Below are 23,224 nucleotides of genomic sequence, written 5' to 3' on the forward strand. Positions count from 1 at the left end.
CATTAACAAGTTTGCACTGAATATTTGTGTTTTTATTATTAAACTGAATGATGTATTTTGTAATAACGTGGAGTGTGGAGAGCGTTATAGTGCCGTTTACTATCAGAAAACTGCGGTGGACAGCGCCACCCTATGGCCGAATGTTCGTATTACATGCCGGTGTAAGGTTTCCGGTGTTATGGCGACCGCCGGTCACTGCATCGCTTCAATCTGGGGAAAGCAGACTGCATTCAGGTAAACTGTCTCTCATATAAACTTATAGCAATCTTTTATAGGCAACCACTGATAAGGGTCTCGTTTCTTTTAAAGGTTTTGTTTATCGGAAATGTAAAAACATTTTTTCTTGCTCCTTTTCTTGTACTGCCTCTTTAGTCTATCTTAAAATTAACGTTAAGGGGGCTCCTTGTCTTTGTCAAGAACTTAAAGGCTAGATGTTAGCCTCTGCATAGTATACTTCAGTTACCGGTCAGCCTCAGTTCGTATTTTCCTTTTTTTTTATCCACAGACGAAGAAACGTTTAAGTAATGCGTTATAATCACAACAACTCCTCAATCTCATCTCACGTGCCTGTTAGGTCACTATTGACGGTCGCGACGTAGAGGTAAAGTTTAGTTAACTTGCTAATTGACCGGAAGCTAGCTAAAACTTAAGAATTAATTAAACGCTCTAAAAACGAAGTTTTCATGCGCTCGGAGAGCTCCTGCACGTCAGAAACTCGAGGAAATGAAGCCAGATTTCTCAAGGGCTTTTTTAAAACTACTCCTTTTAAAGATTTAAAATATACCTAACCATAATCGTAAAAAATAGATACAATTCGTCGGTGACGTGTTTTAGGCTTACTTGTGTTCCACAGGTATTACTGAGTTTGATCAATATATGCTTAGCCGGTGCTTTGATGTAGCGCTCTTAATTTCATGTCTCCAGTTACATCAGTACCACCGCCTTAACGTCACACACATTTAAGCTTTACCTAACTGTGTCAACGTTACCACCAGGAGAATATGCAATTAATGACCGATAACGTTAACCTTCACCACCTATTGTTACCAAATGTGCAGCATAAGGCAGTTTCCTCGTTTCCTTCCCTTCATTTGAATGTGAAACTGTGTGGGAGCCATTTGTTATACAGCACAATGTGGTATCTGCTTTAAGAAAGGTCACACTGTACTATTCAATCATCAGTCAATGGTATTGGGACGAAGGCTCCAGGCTGTGCAAGAACATGCATACTTTTGACAAAATAGCATTGATCATGCAAATTTGGCTGTTGTGTAAATACCAGGTACTGCACTGGCTACCTGCATATTAGGTCACATTATTACCAGTGAATATTTCTCATTTGGCCCTGCAGCCTCAGTTGTGCTTACTAACGGAGAAAGGTCACTAACACTAACAAAAACAAAAAAACAAAAAACGTTTCCTTTTGTGAAGCTTAGATCTGCCCAGAGCTACACTCCCATGCACTTGCTTGTACCCACATGCTTGTATACTCCAGTGTTAAGTTTTACCCATTGCAAGTCTGAGTCTGTTTCTCTGCCTCTTGCCTTTTCACAGTGTGCGGTGAAGGGAAGCATCTATTTCGCATGTCTGTGTAATTCTGACTATGCTGCTCCTGGTAGCACTGAGCATAGTTTTTTCACCCTTTGTGGTAATCACTGAGACGCCTGAAAACCCACACCACAAACCACCAACACCAACTCTCAACTACAGCACGATCTCCCTGCCACCAGAGCACGTACCCTATTTCCTGAACAACAACAAGAGGGTCGCCAAGCGATGCCGCCTGGACCCGCTCTGCCCTTTTAAAGTAAGATATGAACTTGGTTGGAGTTAATGTTTGTTCTTTACTTTACTTTCAGAATACGGTAAAAAATATAACAGGTAACCTTGTTAACTTATGACTCACATGAAAATGGTTAATTAATTATTTTGCCTGTGAGTATAGGCATCATGCGAGCTATTTCCTTGTGATCCACACAGTAGTAATTTTGAAATACAGGATTTCTGTGCATTGGTTTAATGGATATTGTTTTCCTGAACTCAGAAAGAAGAAACTTAACAGTTTATTTTGCTTTGTCTGTGCTTCTTTACAAGAGAGAGACTCCTCTAAATAGAAGCAGCTGAATTAAAAGCTTGTTAAAATCATATTTTGGTGAAACTGCAAACCTTCCACGTGGTTTTTGTAAGACTTAAGTGAATAAAGTTAATTCTGTTAATTCAAAATAACTACACAACTAAGTGCCTGGGGCCATTGCTTCTAGACAGACTTTGCATCAGCTTAGTTAGGTTAGTTAGGTAAATGGATTAGCAGATAATCCATCACCACTGCTGTGTCTTTCACATTGCATATTACATTCTGTTTCTAATGGATTTTCTAAAAGAAAGATAAGATTTAATGTAACTTTTCTTTATTTCTTTCTCTCTCACACCCTCTCTCTCCTACATACACACACAACACTGCTTATATTAATTTGTATTTTGACAACAGGATGCACTCCAGGATCTGTCTTTTTGTTGGGGTTATGAGAAGAACTGTGATCCAGAGAAACGCTTCAGCTATCCTATGTGCACCAAAGCTGACTCTGGATGGTACTGTCCCTCACATCATATTCAGTGAAATTACCAAAGTTATTGTCGTGATTTTTAAATTAAGAAATTTTGGATTTACTGAGTTGCAGTGTATGTAATTTTCCACAGTATAAGTGGTTTCATGCAAAGTGTGCGTCATCGATGGTGTAATGGTTGTGCTTTTGCTGATTTGTCTGAATCTGTCAGGGCCCGTTCACTGGATGCCGCCCAGGAACTTTTCTGGAAGCAGGCTGATTTCGGCTACGTCAAAGAGCGCCTCTCTGAGCTCAAAACACTCTGCAAGGCTACCCGGCCAGTAAGTCTGCTCATTTCCTTAGTTCCCACACGCCTTTGAGTCAACAGGAAGAAACAACAGGTAGAAATAGACGCAGTATTCAACAGGAGTCCACAGACAATGAGCCTAAAATAATTTCAAGTTCAAAAGCAGTGGTATAGAGAGAACCTAGTAAAGAGGCCACTCTCATGGCCTTTAAGGTCCACATTTTGCTGGTCACCTGAATACTAAATATTTATGAATTTGCATTTCAAGGGGGACTCCTCATTAAAGTGTTGTAGTCACATTAGATTCTGCAAGGCTACAAATCTTTACCTGGACTTACGAAAGCCACGCAGAAGTCATGAGAGGTCAGTGCAATTTGAAAATACAGTTTTTATTTTTATTTTTTTAAACATCAATGAGTATGCTTTGAAAGTCAACTGTGTTTATGCTGCAGGTACAAAGAGGACTTCATTCAGACAGGAGAGATTGGTGGACACTGCAAACTCATCAAGGAAGCACTTGTTGGAGAGGGCGACCACAAAAGCCCCTTGCAGTCTTGGTGAGGCAGGACAGATACATTCACATGAATCCTACACTTAGCAATCAAACTACAATGAATGGCTTCTGTTGAAATCTTGAGCTTGTGTTAATAATCTTCCGGAGCCACTGTTAACAAAAGAAAGCTGGATGTTTGTCCCACTGATTTCCTTGATTTACAAATATAAAACACAACACATCCACAAATAGGGATGGGTATCGTTTAGGTTTTATCCGATACCGGTGCCAAATCGGTACTTTTGAAACGGTGCCGGTGCTCAAACGGTGCTCAAACCGGTGCTTAAAGAATGGAGAACACAAAATTGGTCCAAAAACCTCTCATGTTCAGCTGGTTTTTTGTAAAAAGATAACAATGTTAGCCTTTTCTGCAGCTACAAACTTTATCCAAAAACCTCTCATGTTTAACCGTTTCCCTCTTTTTCTTTGGTCATTTTAGCCTTTTTGGCCAGGGTGAAGGGAGTATCTGCCATCAAACAAGAAGACAGCCGCATGTAGCTATGATGATGTTTGCTAGTTCACCTTACATGCATTAATGTAATAACGTGGTTAGCCTACTCAACGTAAATTACACACGAACAACATTAAGCTACTCACGCAGAGAAGAACGGCTGCTGCTGCCATCATCATCCGTCATCATTTCTGCTACACTGGCAGGGCTAGGGGCCAGGACTCTATTCTTCGGGTTTTTGGGGATGTTGCTAACTCCGGGTCCGATAACAGGCAACCCACCCGCAGTAGATGCGCTCGGTGTGAGGTCTCGCAGCAAGCTATCAAATACGGCGCATTTCTTGGCTTTTAAACAGATGATGTCATTTGCAGACTTTTAGGAGTAATCCCAGCCTGTTTAGGTCTGAGGCTAAATCTCAAGCGGTTCCTGTAGTCTGCCATCTTACATGCCACCTGCTTATACTCACGTAGCAGCTTCAGGCAGTCCTTGCCAAAGGGAGGCAAAATGTCTGGATGGATGTTCAACCAACCGCGTAAGGAAATCCGACAAAGTTGATTGTGCTCACCTGGAAACTGGAAACAGTATAAACAGAATCAACATTGTGGGATTTTTCTTACCTGGATGTTTTGAGCCTGCATCAAGAGATTTTGCTTTCTGGAATATTTTGAAGGATTATCTTTGAATTCTGCAGGCGATCGAAGTGTGACCTGACCTGACCTGCCCTTTCAGGGATCATTGTAGGGGGCCAGTGGCGCAATGGATAACGCGTCTGACTACGGATCAGAAGATTCTAGGTTCGACTCCTGGCTGGTTCGCAGTGCGTGCTTTTTTTTCGTGTTGGAATGGATACGCTCTTAAATATTGTACAAATTTGGTCAGAGAACAAACTTTGACCTCACCTGACCTTTTGATTTTCTTGGCGGGGGGCCAGTGGCGCAATGGATAACGCATCTGACTACGGATCAGAAGATTCTAGGTTCGACTCCTGGCTGGCTCGAAGTGTCTGCTTGCTTTTGTGCATATTGGGAGCAATGCTGTCAGTTTCGGAGGGTGAAAACCACCGAGGCACAGCGTTTTCAGACAGTGCATCTGAGCTCCTCTGATACTCCTAAAACCATAAGGGATCACCAAAGGTTTTCCTTCAGCCAGAGCTTGTCCTTCGTCTCGCTCAGTTCCCCCGTAGCGTTCTTTGGGTACCTTCCAAGGTTTAACAAATATCCAGCTAGAATGATCACATTTACTCACAGCAGCCAATCTCATGGTGTTCCCTCTGTCTTATAGCGTCCTGATGACATCTAGGTCGTGCTAGGTTGTGGATGATGAGAGTCAAACCTTAAGTACTGTAAGTACTGTATGCGTTGGCTTACACTATGCAATGACTTTCAAATGTCCCCTATTACTGATGGCAATTTCCCAGTCTAAGAAAGCTAGCGTGTCATTTTTCATATCCTTCCTGGTGAACCTGATGTGTTTTTGCACCACCTTAATGTCATCTGTGATTGGTTTTACATCCCGAAATTTGACTTTCACCCAGGCGTCATCCACATATTTGAACCAGTGGTGTTCGAGGACAGGATGACTCAGCAGTCTTTGTTTCCCACTTCCTGCTTATAAGAGTTAGCCACAATGGGTTAAACTGGGGAATTCATGGTGCACCCACACACTCACACTTTGTTGGTGTTGAGGGTGGTCCTGTCAGAGGTGGGACCAAGTCATTGTTTTGCAAGTCTCAAGTAAGTCTCAAGTCTTTATCCTCAAGTCTCAAGTCAAGTCTCAAGTAATGTCAGGCAAGTCAGAGTCGAGTCTCAAGTCACTGGTGTAAAAGTCCGAGTCAAGTCACAAGTCTGAAACTTTGAATTTCAAGTCCTTTCGAGTCTTTAAAAAAAAAAAAAAAAACGAAAAAATAATGTTGCAGTTATGCTAAATGTAAATATTAGACCATGTAATTTTTAAATCTGTGTTTTTCTCAACACATGACAAAATAGTGAACTTAGAAAATATACACAAATTGTGAAATTGCACCTCTTTAAAATGCAGCTCAATTAAACTTAGCTCCAAGAATAATTTTCACCGACAGTTCTGAGATAAGCTGCATGTTGTTCTTGGATGCGGTTGTAGGACCAGCTTTAAAATCGCATGACAAAAATATCATACATATTAAAAAAAAACTGCATCACCAACGTAGCCTGGACAACATTTGCTAGTTAGATGAAGTCAGCTATCTCATCGTAGCATATTTATATGCATATTTATAATCATACGGCTCTTGGAGTGAGTGCATACACTCATGAAGTTTAGTAACTTCAGGTCACTGCAACAAGCCCAGGTACAGTTTACCGACGGATGGGTGCAGGACCTTGAAATGCACCGTGTAGAAAGTAAAGACCATCGTACATATCATAAGTTTACCAGTCTCACAAATCGTCGTCATAAATACACATTCCTTAACCGTTTATTAATAGGACCTTTGAGCTCAACGGTAATTAATTAGCAGTGGAAATAATTTCTGGTAGCATCACAGAAATGTAGCAGTGACAACAATACTGTATGCTGTAATCGTACTGGGCAATTAGTGATACAAAAAACCTGTTTTATCCTGTGAATAAAAGTATATGTTTTTGTCAATGTACCATAATAACAGAAGCGAAACGCAATATTGTGTCAGGACAATTCACTATTTATGCACAATAAACAAAGGAGCATAGCGCGACAATTTCTGTTCAGCGCCAGACTTGCTTGTAACCTATATCACCAATTATGTTATGAAAATGACGTATTAACTACAACAGAAGACTGACCTTCGTGTAAATGCTTGGAGCAGACTAACCTGTGAGCTGGAGTGTTCTGGGACGTTATATTTGGTCTTTGAATGGCTGCAATCCAGGCCATCCGTCGCGTCTTTGTTACTTCGGAAACATGGCTCGAACAATTTCTCTTCAACGACGTAATCCGATAACAACCGATCTCTTTACCCGTCGGCTTCCCGTGGCTGTCATGCGACCGGCTATTGCAGTTAATAATACAACAGCTTCTTGACATTTTTGTGTTTCTTTTTATCGCTGTATAACTGATTTTAATTGAAAGCCTGCGTGCGCTAGTACCGCTTGCCACGAGTTCCCAGAATCCTTTGCGGTTCTACCCGTGAATGACGTCACATTTTCAATCTCTATATAATATGTGTGTTAAATTTTATATTTGGGGTAAAATATCAAGTCTTTTCAAGTAAACCGGTTCAAGTCCAATTCAAGTCCCAAGTCATTGGTGTAAAAGTCCAAGTCAAGTCACAAGTCTTAGAACATTTTTTCAAGTCAAGTCTAAAGTCATAAAATTAATGACTCGAGTCTGACTCGAGTCCACACCTCTGGGTCCTGTTGGTGAGGGTGGGGTCATCCTGTAAGCTCTTGTGAACTAGCACCACTTCTTCGGTAGCTGTAAGACAACGGAAGAGAGTTCTACCATTGTAAGTGACCGTAGTGTCCTCTGCCTACATAACGATATGGCTGACCTTCTTCATGAAATCCATAGCGTTCTGAGGATGGCGTTTCCAGCTGCCTACCGACGGCTTGAGGACCGAAGCCAAAAGCCTTTCGATATTGTATGTAGCACAGTTGATCGTGCAGACAATGGGTCTTTAAATTACCTCCTGTTTATACAACTTAGGCAAACAACAGAGACTTGCTGTAGCTTCCAGACAAAATCTTTGCTCACTTGTCCACATCCTTGGTGTTTGTCTCTTTAACTGGCCTTGGAGGACCCGCTCTGTCGCATGCCAATGTGTCTTGTGCACAGTAAGTAGATGAGCCTGCCTCTACTCCCTGGTCTTAGGCTATTTATGCAGTGTTAGACAGCATGAAAAGTATGACTGAATTCACTTCTCAGTGAATTCAATCACCTTTGAAGCTTTTTGTCATCTAGAAGAGTTGCAAGTCTTTTTGGGCCCAGCTCCTCTTTTGGTTTTAAAACATGGTAGGTAAATCAATGTTTCTCACCAGTTCGTTTAGCATCTGATTCTGTGGCTTTGGGAAGATTTTAGTAGCTTGGAGGCCTTAACTTAAACTCCCAGAGACCAGCCATTTGGCTTTTCTACCTATAAAACCTGGAGAGTTGCCAAATGGCTGGTAGGCTTTTAGCTAAGCTTTAGCTTCAGCCAAGTGGAAGCAAAATTGGCTAGTCATTCATATGTATATTAGGTTGTTACCTGGGAATTCTGGAGGGAGGGGAGTGGGGGTGTGTGATTGAGGGCGTGGGGGAGCTGCTAAAAGCTGTGGACTTCCTTTTGTGTTTCATCTTGATGCATTCTCAATCATCCAGGGAAATAAATCTCCAAAAGTCACCAACTTGGAGTGTTTCAGTTTGCCATCTTAGGGAGAAATAAACACACATGGGTGTATGTCCTTTGTTGCTGAGATTTATTGATAAAAACAGTACAAAAAACCAACCATTTGTACACATATTTACAAATAATAATAAAAAGTGAGTGAGTACATTTCAACATTTTCAGCAATCACTCACAATCCTGGCACTGCCATGGTATCTGTAGTCTGCATTTACCACATGTGTATCTGTTGCAGTGAACACATCGCACAGTGGCATGATTGTTCTTGCATTTGTGTGTTTGTGTCCCAAACTTGTCAGGTTTACTTGCAATATACTGCAGGAAACAGCACCGAGTCTTTGATGGGAAAAGCTGTTCATCAACGGTGATATGTAGACCAGGGTTGTAGCACGTGATGCAGTTGGTGACAAATGATCCCCACACACTGGAAATTGCAGCGAACTTTGCTCGATCACTGCGGGTGGACTTGTCATCAAAGCGTAGGTGTTGCATGATGTCTTGGAAGCGGTTTCGTGCCATAGTTCCAATTATCTGTGGGTTTCCCAGGTTTGCTGACCAGCAGTCATTTAGAGATGGAACCCTGGTAACCCCCCGCAAGATGCATGGCCAGACTAGACTGTCAAAAGATACATGCGAAAAATAAAAAGTAATATTAACTGGCACCATAGAAAAATCGTGAACTGGTTCTTGTAGAAAACCGGTACCCAGCATCCAATTTTTTGAATTTGCTAGTCTGCTTGTTTATCCATCCGATTTCAGGTTGTGTGCCAGAGGAGGGAAATGGCATTGCAGTATATGGTGTGGATATGGACATAACTTTTATTTTTATTGCACAACACCGCGATGGTAAAGTGGAGGAATTCATTTTTCTTGGTGTAATTAACATACTGCATTACTTTTAGGGAAAGCATTCAGTGTAATGTGTGTAATAATTACTTTTTCTGAGTAGAGATCCGAACACTGATCACAACAAACATGCAACAACATTGTATCAATGTAATGTCTTTCGTATGCAGCTTAGCAATGGTGGTCATTGTCAAAGTGAATCAATGAGGAATCGAATCAGTAAGTGATATCAATAATAGAATCATAATTACTAAATTCTTATCCATTCCCATTCCTTGTTCACAGTACTCAAATGGACTCCACAGTCACCAGATCTCAATCCAGTAGAGCACCTTAGATGGGAAATGTGCATCATGGATATTCGCTGACAAATCTACTGCAACTGTGTAATGCTATCATGTCAAAGTCTAAGGAATCTTTCCATCATCTTGCTGAAAATTAAGGCAGTTCTGAAGGCACAAAGCCCGTAAATATGTGTACAAATGGTTGGTTTTTTGTACTGTTTTTATCAATAAATCTCCGCAACAAAGGACATACACCCATGTGTGTTGATTTCTCCCTAAGATGGCAAACTGAAACACTCCAAGTTGGTGACTTTTGGAGATTTATTTCCCTGGATGATTGAGAATGCATCAAGATGAAACACAAAAGGAAGTGCACAGCTTTTAGCAGCTCCCCCACGCCCTCAATCACACACCCCCACTCCCCTCCCTCCAGAATTCCCAGGTAACGACCTAATATACATATGAATGACTAGCCAATTTAGCTTCCACTTGGCTGAAGCTAAAGCTTAGCTAAAAGCCTACCAGCCATTTGGCTGCTCTCGGGTTTTATAGGTAGAAAGGTAGAAGCCTGGCTTTGCAGGTGTTTTAAACAGATGATGTCATTTGCAGACTTTTAGGAGTAATCCCAGCCTGTTTAGGTCTGAGGCTAAATCTCAAGCGGTTCCTGTAGTCTGCCATCTTACATGCCACCTGCTTATACTCACGTAGCAGCTTCAGGCAGTCCTTGCCAAAGGGAGGCAAAATGTCTGGATGGATGTTCAACCAACCGCGTAAGGAAATCCGACAAAGTTGATTGTGCTCACCTGGAAACTGGAAACAGTATAAACAGAATCAACATTGTGGGATTTTTCTTACCTGGATGTTTTGAGCCTGCATCAAGAGATTTTGCTTTCTGGAATATTTTGAAGGATTATCTTTGAATTCTGCAGGCGATCGAAGTGTGACCTGACCTGACCTGCCCTTTCAGGGATCGTTGTAGGTGGGCCAGTGGCGCAATGGATAACGCGTCTGACTACGGATCAGAAGATTCTAGGTTCGACTCCTGGCTGGTTCGCAGTGCGTGCTTTTTTTTTCGTGTTGGAATGGATACGCTCTTAAATATTGTACAAATTTGGTCAGAGAACAAACTTTGACCTCACCTGACCTTTTGATTTTCTTGGCGGGGGGCCAGTGGCGCAATGGATAACGCATCTGACTACGGATCAGAAGATTCTAGGTTCGACTCCTGGCTGGCTCGAAGTGTCTGCTTGCTTTTGTGCATATTGGGAGCAATGCTGTCAGTTTCGGAGGGTGAAAACCACCGAGGCACAGCGTTTTCAGACAGTGCATCTGAGCTCCTCTGATACTCCTAAAACCATAAGGGATCACCAAAGGTTTTCCTTCAGCCAGAGCTTGTCCTTCGTCTCGCTCAGTTCCCCCGTAGCGTTCTTTGGGTACCTTCCAAGGTTTAACAAATATCCAGCTAGAATGATCACATTTACTCACAGCAGCCAATCTCATGGTGTTCCCTCTGTCTTATAGCGTCCTGATGACATCTAGGTCGTGCTAGGTTGTGGATGATGAGAGTCAAACCTTAAGTACTGTAAGTACTGTATGCGTTGGCTTACACTACGCAATGACTTTCAAATGTCCCCTATTACTGATGGCAATTTCCCAGTCTAAGAAAGCTAGCGTGTCATTTTTCATATCCTTCCTGGTGAACCTGATGTGTTTTTGCACCACCTTAATGTCATCTGTGATTGGTTTTACATCCCGAAATTTGACTTTCACCCAGGCGTCATCCACATATTTGAACCAGTGGTGTTCGAGGACAGGATGACTTAGCAGTCTTTGTTTCCCACTTCCTGCTTATAAGAGTTAGCCACAATGGGTTAAACTGGGGAATTCATGGTGCACCCACACACTCACACTTTGTTGGTGTTGAGGGTGGTCCTGTTGGTGAGGGTGGGGTCAGCCTGTAAGCTCTTGTGAACTAGCACCACTTCTTCGGTAGCTGTAAGACAACGGAAGAGAGTTCTACCATTGTAAGTGACCGTAGTGTCCTCTGCCTACATAACGATATGGCTGACCTTCTTCATGAAATCCATAGCGTTCTGAGGATGGCGTTTCCAGCTGCCTACCGACGGCTTGAGGACCGAAGCCAAAAGCCTTTCGATATTGTATGTAGCACAGTTGATCGTGCAGACAATGGGTCTTTAAATTACCTCCTGTTTATACAACTTAGGCAAACAACAGAGACTTGCTGTAGCTTCCAGACAAAATCTTTGCTTACTTGTCCACATCCTTGGTGTTTGTCTCTTTAACTGGCCTTGGAGGACCCGCTCTGTCGCATGCCAATGTGTCTTGTGCACAGTAAGTAGATGAGCCTGCCTCTACTCCCTGGTCTTAGGCTATTTATGCAGTGTTAGACAGCATGAAAAGTATGACTGAATTCACTTCTCAGTGAATTCAATCACCTTTGAAGCTTTTTGTCATCTAGAAGAGTTGCAAGTCTTTTTGGGCCCAGCTCCTCTTTTGGTTTTAAAACATGGTAGGTAAATCAATGTTTCTCACCAGTTCGTTTAGCATCTGATTCTGTGGCTTTGGGAAGATTTTAGTAGCTTGGAGGCCTTAACTTAAACTCCCAGAGACCAGCCATTTGGCTTTTCTACCTATAAAACCCGGAGAGTTGCCAAATGGCTGGTAGGCTTTTAGCTAAGCTTTAGCTTCAGCCAAGTGGAAGCAAAATTGGCTAGTCATTCATATGTATATTAGGTTGTTACCTGGGAATTCTGGAGGGAGGGGAGTGGGGGTGTGTGATTGAGGGCGTGGGGGAGCTGCTAAAAGCTGTGCACTTCCTTTTGTGTTTCATCTTGATGCATTCTCAATCATCCAGGGAAATAAATCTCCAAAAGTCACCAACTTGGAGTGTTTCAGTTTGCCATCTTAGGGAGAAATCAACACACATGGGTGTATGTCCTTTGTTGCTGAGATTTATTGATAAAAACTGTACAAAAAACCAATCATTTGTACACATATTTACAAATAATAATAAAAAGTGAGTGAGTACATTTCAACATTTTCAGCAATCACTCACAATCCTGGCACTGCCATGGTATCTGTAGTCTGCATTTACCACATGTGTATCTGTTGCAGTGAACACATCGCACAGTGGCATGATTGTTCTTGCATTTGTGTGTTTGTGTCCCAAACTTGTCAGGTTTACTTGCAAAATACTGCAGGAAACAGCACCGAGTCTTTGATGGGAAAAGCTGTTCATCAACGGTGATATGTAGACCAGGGTTGTAGCACGTGATGCAGTTGGTGACAAATGATCCCCACACACTGGAAATTGCAGCGAACTTTGCTCGATCACTGCGGGTGGACTTGTCATCAAAGCGTAGGTGTTGCATGATGTCTTGGAAGCGGTTTCGTGCCATAGTTCCAATTATCTGTGGGTTTCCCAGGTTTGCTGACCAGCAGTCATTTAGAGATGGAACCCTGGTAACCCCCCGCAAGATGCATGGCCAGACTAGACTGTCAAAAGATACATGCGAAAAATAAAAAGTAATATTAACTGGCACCATAGAAAAATCGTGAACTGGTTCTTGTAGAAAACCGGTACCCAGCATCCAATTTTTTGAATTTGCTAGTCTGCTTGTTTATCCATCCGATTTCAGGTTGTGTGCCAGAGGAGGGAAATGGCATTGCAGTATATGGTGTGGATATGGACATAACTTTTATTTTTATTGCACAACACCGCGATGGTAAAGTGGAGGAATTAATTTTTCTTGGTGTAATTAACATACTGCATTACTTTTAGGGAAAGCATTCAGTGTAATGTGTGTAATAATTACTTTTTCTGAGTAGAGATCCGAACACTGATCACAACAAACATGCAACAACATTGTATCAATGTAATGTCTTTCGTATGCAGCTTAGCAATGGTGGTCATTGTCAAAGTGAATCAATGAGGAATCGAATCAGTAAGTGATATCAATAATAGAATCATAATTACTAAATTCTTATCCATTCCCATTCCTTGTTCACAGTACTCAAATGGACTCCACAGTCACCAGATCTCAATCCAGTAGAGCACCTTAGATGGGAAATGTGCATCATGGATATTCGCTGACAAATCTACTGCAACTGTGTAATGCTATCATGTCAAAGTCTAAGGAATCTTTCCATCATCTTGCTGAAAATTAAAGCAGTTCTGAAGGCACAAAGCCCGTAAATATGTGTACAAATGGTTGGTTTTTTGTACTATTTTTATCAATAAATCTCCGCAACAAAGGACATACACCCATGTGTGTTGATTTCTCCCTAAGATGGCAAACTGAAACACTCCAAGTTGGTGACTTTTGGAGATTTATTTCCCTGGATGATTGAGAATGCATCAAGATGAAACACAAAAGGAAGTGCACAGCTTTTAGCAGCTCCCCCACGCCCTCAATCACACACCCCCACTCCCCTCCCTCCAGAATTCCCAGGTAACGACCTAATATACATATGAATGACTAGCCAATTTAGCTTCCACTTGGCTGAAGCTAAAGCTTAGCTAAAAGCCTACCAGCCATTTGGCTGCTCTCGGGTTTTATAAGTAGAAAGGTAGAAGCCTGGCTTTGCAGGTGTTAAACAGATGATGTCATTTGCAGACTTTTAGGAGTAATCCCAGCCTGTTTAGGTCTGAGGCTAAATCTCAAGCGGTTCCTGTAGTCTGCCATCTTACATGCCACCTGCTTATACTCACGTAGCAGCTTCAGGCAGTCCTTGTCAAAGGGAGGCAAAATGTCTGGATGGATGTTCAACCAACCGCGTAAGGAAATCCGACAAGGTTGATTGTGCTCACCTGGAAACTGGAAACAGTATAAACAGAATCAACATTGTGGGATTTTTCTTACCTGGATGTTTTGAGCCTGCATCAAGAGATTTTGCTTTCTGGAATATTTTGAAGGATTATCTTTGAATTCTGCAGGCGATCGAAGTGTGACCTGACCTGACCTGCCCTTTCAGGGATCGTTGTAGGTGGGCCAGTGGCGCAATGGATAACGCGTCTGACTACGGATCAGAAGATTCTAGGTTCGACTCCTGGCTGGTTCGCAGTGCGTGCTTTTTTTTCGTGTTGGAATGGATACGCTCTTAAATATTGTACAAATTTGGTCAGAGAACAAACTTTGACCTCACCTGACCTCTTGATTTTCTTGGCGGGGGGCCAGTGGCGCAATGGATAACGCATCTGACTACGGATCAGAAGATTCTAGGTTCGACTCCTGGCTGGCTCGAAGTGTCTGCTTGCTTTTGTGCATATTGGGAGCAATGCTGTCAGTTTCGGAGGGTGAAAACCACCGAGGCACAGCGTTTTCAGACAGTGCATCTGAGCTCCTCTGATACTCCTAAAACCATAAGGGATCACCAAAGGTTTTCCTTCAGCCAGAGCTTGTCCTTCGTCTCGCTCAGTTCCCCCGTAGCGTTCTTTGGGTACCTTCCTAGGTTTAACAAATATCCAGCTAGAATGATCACATTTACTCACAGCAGCCAATCTCATGGTGTTCCCTCTGTCTTATAGCGTCCTGATGACATCTAGGTCGTGCTAGGTTGTGGATGATGAGAGTCAAACCTTAAGTACTGTAAGTACTGTATGCGTTGACTTACACTATGCAATGACTTTCAAATGTCCCCTATTACTGATGGCAATTTCCCAGTCTAAGAAAGCTAGCGTGTCATTTTTCATATCCTTCCTGGTGAACCTGATGTGTTTTTGCACCACCTTAATGTCATCTGTGATTGGTTTTACATCCCGAAATTTGACTTTCACCCAGGCGTCATCCACATATCTGAACCAGTGGTGTTCGAGGACAGGATGACTTAGCAGTCTTTGTTTCCCACTTCCTGCTTATAAGAGTTAGCCACAATGGGTTAAACTGGGGAATTCATGGTGCACCCACACACTCACACTTTGTTGGTGTTGAGGGTGGTCCTGTTGGTGAGGGTGGGGTCATCCTGTAAGCTCTTATGAACTAGCACCACTTCTTCGGTAGCTGTAAGACAACGGAAGAGAGTTCTACCATTGTAAGTGACCGTAGTGTCCTCTGCCTACATAACGATATGGCTGACCTTCTTCATGAAATCCATAGCGTTCTGAGGATGGCGTTTCCAGCTGCCTACCGACGGCTTGAGGACCGAAGCCAAAAGCCTTTCGATATTGTATGTAGCACAGTTGATCGTGCAGACAATGGGTCTTTAAATTACCTCCTGTTTATACAACTTAGGCAAACAACAGAGACTTGCTGTAGCTTCCAGACAAAATCTTTGCTCACTTGTCCACATCCTTGGTGTTTGTCTCTTTAACTGGCCTTGGAGGACCCGCTCTGTCGCATGCCAATGTGTCTTGTGCACAGTAAGTAGATGAGCCTGCCTCTACTCCCTGGTCTTAGGCTATTTATGCAGTGTTAGACAGCATGAAAAGTATGACTGAATTCACTTCTCAGTGAATTCAATCACCTTTGAAGCTTTTTGTCATCTAGAAGAGTTGCAAGTCTTTTTGGGCCCAGCTCCTCTTTTGGTTTTAAAACATGGTAGGTAAATCAATGTTTCTCACCAGTTCGTTTAGCATCTGATTCTGTGGCTTTGGGAAGATTTTAGTAGCTTGGAGGCCTTAAACAGATGATGTCATTTGCAGACTTTTAGGAGTAATCCCAGCCTGTTTAGGTCTGAGGCTAAATCTCAAGCGGTTCCTGTAGTCTGCCATCTTACATGCCACCTGCTTATACTCACGTAGCAGCTTCAGGCAGTCCTTGCCAAAGGGAGGCAAAATGTCTGGATGGATGTTCAACCAACCGCGTAAGGAAATCCGACAAAGTTGATTGTGCTCACCTGGAAACTGGAAACAGTATAAACAGAATCAACATTGTGGGATTTTTCTTACCTGGATGTTTTGAGCCTGCATCAAGAGATTTTGCTTTCTGGAATATTTTGAAGGATTATCTTTGAATTCTGCAGGCGATCGAAGTGTGACCTGACCTGACCTGCCCTTTCAGGGATCGTTGTAGGTGGGCCAGTGGCGCAATGGATAACGCGTCTGACTACGGATCAGAAGATTCTAGGTTCGACTCCTGGCTGGTTCGCAGTGCGTGCTTTTTTTTCGTGTTGGAATGGATACGCTCTTAAATATTGTACAAATTTGGTCAGAGAACAAACTTTGACCTCACCTGACCTCTTGATTTTCTTGGCGGGGGGCCAGTGGCGCAATGGATAACGCATCTGACTACGGATCAGAAGATTCTAGGTTCGACTCCTGGCTGGCTCGAAGTGTCTGCTTGCTTTTGTGCATATTGGGAGCAATGCTGTCAGTTTCGGAGGGTGAAAACCACCGAGGCACAGCGTTTTCAGACAGTGCATCTGAGCTCCTCTGATACTCCTAAAACCATAAGGGATCACCAAAGGTTTTCCTTCAGCCAGAGCTTGTCCTTCGTCTCGCTCAGTTCCCCCGTAGCGTTCTTTGGGTACCTTCCTAGGTTTAACAAATATCCAGCTAGAATGATCACATTTACTCACAGCAGCCAATCTCATGGTGTTCCCTCTGTCTTATAGCGTCCTGATGACATCTAGGTCGTGCTAGGTTGTGGATGATGAGAGTCAAACCTTAAGTACTGTAAGTACTGTATGCGTTGACTTACACTATGCAATGACTTTCAAATGTCCCCTATTACTGATGGCAATTTCCCAGTCTAAGAAAGCTAGCGTGTCATTTTTCATATCCTTCCTGGTGAACCTGATGTGTTTTTGCACCACCTTAATGTCATCTGTGATTGGTTTTACATCCCGAAATTTGACTTTCACCCAGGCGTCATCCACATATCTGAACCAGTGGTGTTCGAGGACAGGATGACTTAGCAGTCTTTGTTTCCCACTTCCTGCTTATAAGAGTTAGCCACAATGGGTTAAACTGGGGAATTCATGGTGCACCCACACACTCACACTTTGTTGGTGTTGAGGGTGGTCCTGTTGGTGAGGGTGGGGTCATCCTGTAAGCTCTTATGAACTAGCACCACTTCTTCGGTAGCTGTAAGACAACGGAAGAGAGTTCTACCATTGTAAGTGACCGTAGTGTCCTCTGCCTACATAACGATATGGCTGACCTTCTTCATGAAATCCATAGCGTTCTGAGGATGGCGTTTCCAGCTGCCTACCGACCACTTGAGGACCGAAGCCAAAAGCCTTTCGATATTGTATGTAGCACAGTTGATCGTGCAGACAATGGGTCTTTAAATTACCTCCTGTTTATACAACTTAGGCAAACAACAGAGACTTGCTGTAGCTTCCAGACAAAATCTTTGCTCACTTGTCCACATCCTTGGTGTTTGTCTCTTTAACTGGCCTTGGAGGACCCGCTCTGTCGCATGCCAATGTGTCTTGTGCACAGTAAGTAGATGAGCCTGCCTCTACTCCCTGGTCTTAGGCTATTTATGCAGTGTTAGACAGCATGAAAAGTATGACTGAATTCACTTCTCAGTGAATTCAATCACCTTTGAAGCTTTTTGTCATCTAGAAGAGTTGCAAGTCTTTTTGGGCCCAGCTCCTCTTTTGGTTTTAAAACATGGTAGGTAAATCAATGTTTCTCACCAGTTCGTTTAGCATCTGATTCTGTGGCTTTGGGAAGATTTTAGTAGCTTGGAGGCCTTAAACAGATGATGTCATTTGCAGACTTTTAGGAGTAATCCCAGCCTGTTTAGGTCTGAGGCTAAATCTCAAGCGGTTCCTGTAGTCTGCCATCTTACATGCCACCTGCTTATACTCACGTAGCAGCTTCAGGCAGTCCTTGCCAAAGGGAGGCAAAATGTCTGGATGGATGTTCAACCAACCGCGTAAGGAAATCCGACAAAGTTGATTGTGCTCACCTGGAAACTGGAAACAGTATAAACAGAATCAACATTGTGGGATTTTTCTTACCTGGATGTTTTGAGCCTGCATCAAGAGATTTTGCTTTCTGGAATATTTTGAAGGATTATCTTTGAATTCTGCAGGCGATCGAAGTGTGACCTAACCTCACCTGACCTCACCTGCCCTTTCAGGGATCATTGTAGGGGGCCAGTGGCGCAATGGATAATGCATCTGACTACGGATCAGAAGATTCTAGGTTCGACTCCTGGCTGGTTCGCAGTGCGTGCATTTTTTCGTGTTGGAATGGATACGCTCTTAAATATTGTACAAATTTGGTCAGAGAACAAACTTTGACCTCACCTGACCTTTTGATTTTCTTGGCGGGGGGCCAGTGGCGCAATGGATAACGCATCTGACTACGGATCAGAAGATTCTAGGTTCGACTCCTGGCTGGCTCGAAGTGTCTGCTTGCTTTTGTGCATATTGGGAGCAATGCTGTCAGTTTCGGAGGGTGAAAACCACCGAGGCACAGTGTTTTCAGACAGTGCATCTGAGCTCCTCTGATACTCCTAAAACCATAAGGGATCACCAAAGGTTTTCCTTCAGCCAGAGCTTGTCCTTCGTCTCGCTCAGTTCCCCCGTAGCATTCTTTGGGTACCTTCCAAGGTTTAACAAATATCCAGCTAGAATGATCACATTTACTCACAGCAGCCAATCTCATGGTGTTCCCTCTGTCTTATAGCGTCCTGATGACATCTAGGTCGTGCTAGGTTGTGGATGATGAGAGTCAAACCTTAAGTACTGTAAGTACTGTATGCGTTGGCTTACACTACGCAATGACTTTCAAATGTCCCCTATTACTGATGGCAATTTCCCAGTCTAAGAAAGCTAGCGTGTCATTTTTCATATCCTTCCTGGTGAACCTGATGTGTTTTTGCACCACCTTAATGTCATCTGTGATTGGTTTTACATCCCGAAATTTGACTTTCACCCAGGCGTCATCCACATATCTGAACCAGTGGTGTTCGAGGACAGGATGACTTAGCAGTCTTTGTTTCCCACTTCCTGCTTATAAGAGTTAGCCACAATGGGTTAAACTGGGGAATTCATGGTGCACCCACACACTCACACTTTGTTGGTGTTGAGGGTGGTCCTGTTGGTGAGGGTGGGGTCATCCTGTAAGCTCTTATGAACTAGCACCACTTCTTCGGTAGCTGTAAGACAACGGAAGAGAGTTCTACCATTGTAAGTGACCGTAGTGTCCTCTGCCTACATAACGATATGGCTGACCTTCTTCATGAAATCCATAGCGTTCTGAGGATGGCGTTTCCAGCTGCCTACCGACCACTTGAGGACCGAAGCCAAAAGCCTTTCGATATTGTATGTAGCACAGTTGATCGTGCAGACAATGGGTCTTTAAATTACCTCCTGTTTATACAACTTAGGCAAACAACAGAGACTTGCTGTAGCTTCCAGACAAAATCTTTGCTCACTTGTCCACATCCTTGGTGTTTGTCTCTTTAACTGGCCTTGGAGGACCCGCTCTGTCGCATGCCAATGTGTCTTGTGCACAGTAAGTAGATGAGCCTGCCTCTACTCCCTGGTCTTAGGCTATTTATGCAGTGTTAGACAGCATGAAAAGTATGACTGAATTCACTTCTCAGTGAATTCAATCACCTTTGAAGCTTTTTGTCATCTAGAAGAGTTGCAAGTCTTTTTGGGCCCAGCTCCTCTTTTGGTTTTAAAACATGGTAGGTAAATCAATGTTTCTCACCAGTTCGTTTAGCATCTGATTCTGTGGCTTTGGGAAGATTTTAGTAGCTTGGAGGCCTTAAACAGATGATGTCATTTGCAGACTTTTAGGAGTAATCCCAGCCTGTTTAGGTCTGAGGCTAAATCTCAAGCGGTTCCTGTAGTCTGCCATCTTACATGCCACCTGCTTATACTCACGTAGCAGCTTCAGGCAGTCCTTGCCAAAGGGAGGCAAAATGTCTGGATGGATGTTCAACCAACCGCGTAAGGAAATCCGACAAAGTTGATTGTGCTCACCTGGAAACTGGAAACAGTATAAACAGAATCAACATTGTGGGATTTTTCTTACCTGGATGTTTTGAGCCTGCATCAAGAGATTTTGCTTTCTGGAATATTTTGAAGGATTATCTTTGAATTCTGCAGGCGATCGAAGTGTGACCTGACCTCACCTGACCTCACCTGCCCTTTCAGGGATCATTGTAGGGGGCCAGTGGCGCAATGGATAACGCATCTGACTACGGATCAGAAGATTCTAGGTTCGACTCCTGGCTGGTTCGCAGTGCGTGCATTTTTTCGTGTTGGAATGGATACGCTCTTAAATATTGTACAAATTTGGTCAGAGAACAAACTTTGACCTCACCTGACCTTTTGATTTTCTTGGCGGGGGGCCAGTGGCGCAATGGATAACGCATCTGACTACGGATCAGAAGATTCTAGGTTCGACTCCTGGCTGGCTCGAAGTGTCTGCTTGCTTTTGTGCATATTGGGAGCAATGCTGTCAGTTTCGGAGGGTGAAAACCACCGAGGCACAGCGTTTTCAGACAGTGCATCTGAGCTCCTCTGATACTCCTAAAACCATAAGGGATCACCAAAGGTTTTCCTTCAGCCAGAGCTTGTCCTTCGTCTCGCTCAGTTCCCCCGTAGCGTTCTTTGGGTACCTTCCAAGGTTTAACAAATATCCAGCTAGAATGATCACATTTACTCACAGCAGCCAATCTCATGGTGTTCCCTCTGTCTTATAGCGTCCTGATGACATCTAGGTCGTGCTAGGTTGTGGATGATGAGAGTCAAACCTTAAGTACTGTAAGTACTGTATGCGTTGGCTTACACTACGCAATGACTTTCAAATGTCCCCTATTACTGATGGCAATTTCCCAGTCTAAGAAAGCTAGCGTGTCATTTTTCATATCCTTCCTGGTGAACCTGATGTGTTTTTGCACCACCTTAATGTCATCTGTGATTGGTTTTACATCCCGAAATTTGACTTTCACCCAGGCGTCATCCACATATTTGAACCAGTGGTGTTCGAGGACAGGATGACTTAGCAGTCTTTGTTTCCCACTTCCTGCTTATAAGAGTTAGCCACAATGGGTTAAACTGGGGAATTCATGGTGCACCCACACACTCACACTTTGTTGGTGTTGAGGGTGGTCCTGTTGGTGAGGGTGGGGTCATCCTGTAAGCTCTTGTGAACTAGCACCACTTCTTCGGTAGCTGTAAGACAACGGAAGAGAGTTCTACCATTGTAAGTGACCGTAGTGTCCTCTGCCTACATAACGATATGGCTGACCTTCTTCATGAAATCCATAGCGTTCTGAGGATGGCGTTTCCAGCTGCCTACCGACGGCTTGAGGACCGAAGCCAAAAGCCTTTCGATATTGTATGTAGCACAGTTGATCGTGCAGACAATGGGTCTTTAAATTACCTCCTGTTTATACAACTTAGGCAAACAACAGAGACTTGCTGTAGCTTCCAGACAAAATCTTTGCTCACTTGTCCACATCCTTGGTGTTTGTCTCTTTAACTGGCCTTGGAGGACCCGCTCTGTCGCATGCCAATGTGTCTTGTGCACAGTAAGTAGATGAGCCTGCCTCTACTCCCTGGTCTTAGGCTATTTATGCAGTGTTAGACAGCATGAAAAGTATGACTGAATTCACTTCTCAGTGAATTCAATCACCTTTGAAGCTTTTTGTCATCTAGAAGAGTTGCAAGTCTTTTTGGGCCCAGCTCCTCTTTTGGTTTTAAAACATGGTAGGTAAATCAATGTTTCTCACCAGTTCGTTTAGCATCTGATTCTGTGGCTTTGGGAAGATTTTAGTAGCTTGGAGGCCTTAAACAGATGATGTCATTTGCAGACTTTTAGGAGTAATCCCAGCCTGTTTAGGTCTGAGGCTAAATCTCAAGCGGTTCCTGTAGTCTGCCATCTTACATGCCACCTGCTTATACTCACGTAGCAGCTTCAGGCAGTCCTTGCCAAAGGGAGGCAAAATGTCTGGATGGATGTTCAACCAACCGCGTAAGGAAATCCGACAAAGTTGATTGTGCTCACCTGGAAACTGGAAACAGTATAAACAGAATCAACATTGTGGGATTTTTCTTACCTGGATGTTTTGAGCCTGCATCAAGAGATTTTGCTTTCTGGAATATTTTGAAGGATTATCTTTGAATTCTGCAGGCGATCGAAGTGTGACCTGACCTCACCTGACCTGACCTGCCCTTTCAGGGATCATTGTAGGGGGCCAGTGGCGCAATGGATAACGCATCTGACTACGGATCAGAAGATTCTAGGTTCGACTCCTGGCTGGTTCGCAGTGCGTGCATTTTTTCGTGTTGGAATGGATACGCGCTTAAATATTGTACAAATTTGGTCAGAGAACAAACTTTGACCTCACCTGACCTTTTGATTTTCTTGGCGGGGGGCCAGTGGCGCAATGGATAACGCATCTGACTACGGATCAGAAGATTCTAGGTTCGACTCCTGGCTGGTTCGCAGTGCGTGCATTTTTTCGTGTTGGAATGGATACGCGCTTAAATATTGTACAAATTTGGTCAGAGAACAAACTTTGACCTCACCTGACCTTTTGATTTTCTTGGCAGGGGGCCAGTGGCGCAATGGATAACGCATCTGACTACGGATCAGAAGATTCTAGGTTCGACTCCTGGCTGGCTCGAAGTGTCTGCTTGCTTTTGTGCATATTGGGAGCAATGCTGTCAGTTTCGGAGGGTGAAAACCACCGAGGCACAGCGTTTTCAGACAGTGCATCTGAGCTCCTCTGATACTCCTAAAACCATAAGGGATCACCAAAGGTTTTCCTTCAGCCAGAGCTTGTCCTTCGTCTCGCTCAGTTCCCCCGTAGCGTTCTTTGGGTACCTTCCTAGGTTTAACAAATATCCAGCTAGAATGATCACATTTACTCACAGCAGCCAATCTCATGGTGTTCCCTCTGTCTTATAGCGTCCTGATGACATCTAGGTCGTGCTAGGTTGTGGATGATGAGAGTCAAACCTTA

At 43.4% G+C, this 23,224-nt stretch overlaps 1 protein-coding gene and 15 non-coding genes across 18 annotated transcripts in view; all 16 read left to right on the top strand.

Annotated features, from left to right (window-relative positions):
- The first annotated feature begins 142 nt into the window (after positions 1-142).
- The window catches only part of eogt (EGF domain-specific O-linked N-acetylglucosamine (GlcNAc) transferase), a 35,659-nt gene continuing 12,577 nt past the window's right edge, over positions 143-23,224 (top strand). Inside the window, exons 1-6 of one of the 3 annotated variants that reach the window (XM_086291655.1) lie at positions 143-234; positions 1,555-1,807; positions 2,489-2,589; positions 2,776-2,884; positions 3,119-3,213; positions 3,303-3,407. In XM_086291655.1, the coding sequence (XP_086147781.1) occupies positions 1,604-1,807; positions 2,489-2,589; positions 2,776-2,884; positions 3,119-3,213; positions 3,303-3,407 (614 nt within the window). In that variant the 5' untranslated portion in view covers positions 143-234; positions 1,555-1,603. Of the gene's footprint in view, positions 235-420; positions 602-753; positions 854-1,554; positions 1,808-2,488; positions 2,590-2,775; positions 2,885-3,118; positions 3,214-3,302; positions 3,408-23,224 lie in introns of those variants that run through there. The other 2 variants (XM_086291656.1, XM_086291657.1) reach the window with 2 other exon arrangements.
- Positions 4,597-4,669, top strand: trnar-acg (transfer RNA arginine (anticodon ACG)). Its single transcript has one exon. It is a non-coding gene; the product is annotated as a tRNA-Arg (tRNA).
- On the top strand, positions 4,779-4,851 carry trnar-acg (transfer RNA arginine (anticodon ACG)). Its single transcript has one exon. It is a non-coding gene; the product is annotated as a tRNA-Arg (tRNA).
- Positions 10,302-10,374, top strand: trnar-acg (transfer RNA arginine (anticodon ACG)). Its single transcript has one exon. It is a non-coding gene; the product is annotated as a tRNA-Arg (tRNA).
- trnar-acg (transfer RNA arginine (anticodon ACG)) lies at positions 10,485-10,557 on the top strand. The gene has a single exon. It is a non-coding gene; the product is annotated as a tRNA-Arg (tRNA).
- Positions 14,330-14,402, top strand: trnar-acg (transfer RNA arginine (anticodon ACG)). The gene has a single exon. It is a non-coding gene; the product is annotated as a tRNA-Arg (tRNA).
- On the top strand, positions 14,512-14,584 carry trnar-acg (transfer RNA arginine (anticodon ACG)). The gene has a single exon. It is a non-coding gene; the product is annotated as a tRNA-Arg (tRNA).
- trnar-acg (transfer RNA arginine (anticodon ACG)) lies at positions 16,354-16,426 on the top strand. Its single transcript has one exon. It is a non-coding gene; the product is annotated as a tRNA-Arg (tRNA).
- Positions 16,536-16,608, top strand: trnar-acg (transfer RNA arginine (anticodon ACG)). Its single transcript has one exon. It is a non-coding gene; the product is annotated as a tRNA-Arg (tRNA).
- trnar-acg (transfer RNA arginine (anticodon ACG)) lies at positions 18,387-18,459 on the top strand. Its single transcript has one exon. It is a non-coding gene; the product is annotated as a tRNA-Arg (tRNA).
- Positions 18,568-18,640, top strand: trnar-acg (transfer RNA arginine (anticodon ACG)). The gene has a single exon. It is a non-coding gene; the product is annotated as a tRNA-Arg (tRNA).
- trnar-acg (transfer RNA arginine (anticodon ACG)) lies at positions 20,419-20,491 on the top strand. Its single transcript has one exon. It is a non-coding gene; the product is annotated as a tRNA-Arg (tRNA).
- trnar-acg (transfer RNA arginine (anticodon ACG)) lies at positions 20,600-20,672 on the top strand. Its single transcript has one exon. It is a non-coding gene; the product is annotated as a tRNA-Arg (tRNA).
- trnar-acg (transfer RNA arginine (anticodon ACG)) lies at positions 22,451-22,523 on the top strand. The gene has a single exon. It is a non-coding gene; the product is annotated as a tRNA-Arg (tRNA).
- trnar-acg (transfer RNA arginine (anticodon ACG)) lies at positions 22,632-22,704 on the top strand. Its single transcript has one exon. It is a non-coding gene; the product is annotated as a tRNA-Arg (tRNA).
- trnar-acg (transfer RNA arginine (anticodon ACG)) lies at positions 22,813-22,885 on the top strand. Its single transcript has one exon. It is a non-coding gene; the product is annotated as a tRNA-Arg (tRNA).

Source organism: Aulonocara sp. 'chitande type north' Nkhata Bay, linkage group LG5 (assembly GCF_057382095.1).
Source record: "Aulonocara sp. 'chitande type north' Nkhata Bay isolate Kocher_YH1m ecotype deep benthic linkage group LG5, A_spYH_male_GT1.1, whole genome shotgun sequence".
In the NCBI taxonomy this organism is placed as follows: Eukaryota; Metazoa; Chordata; class Actinopteri; order Cichliformes; family Cichlidae; genus Aulonocara; species Aulonocara sp. 'chitande type north' Nkhata Bay.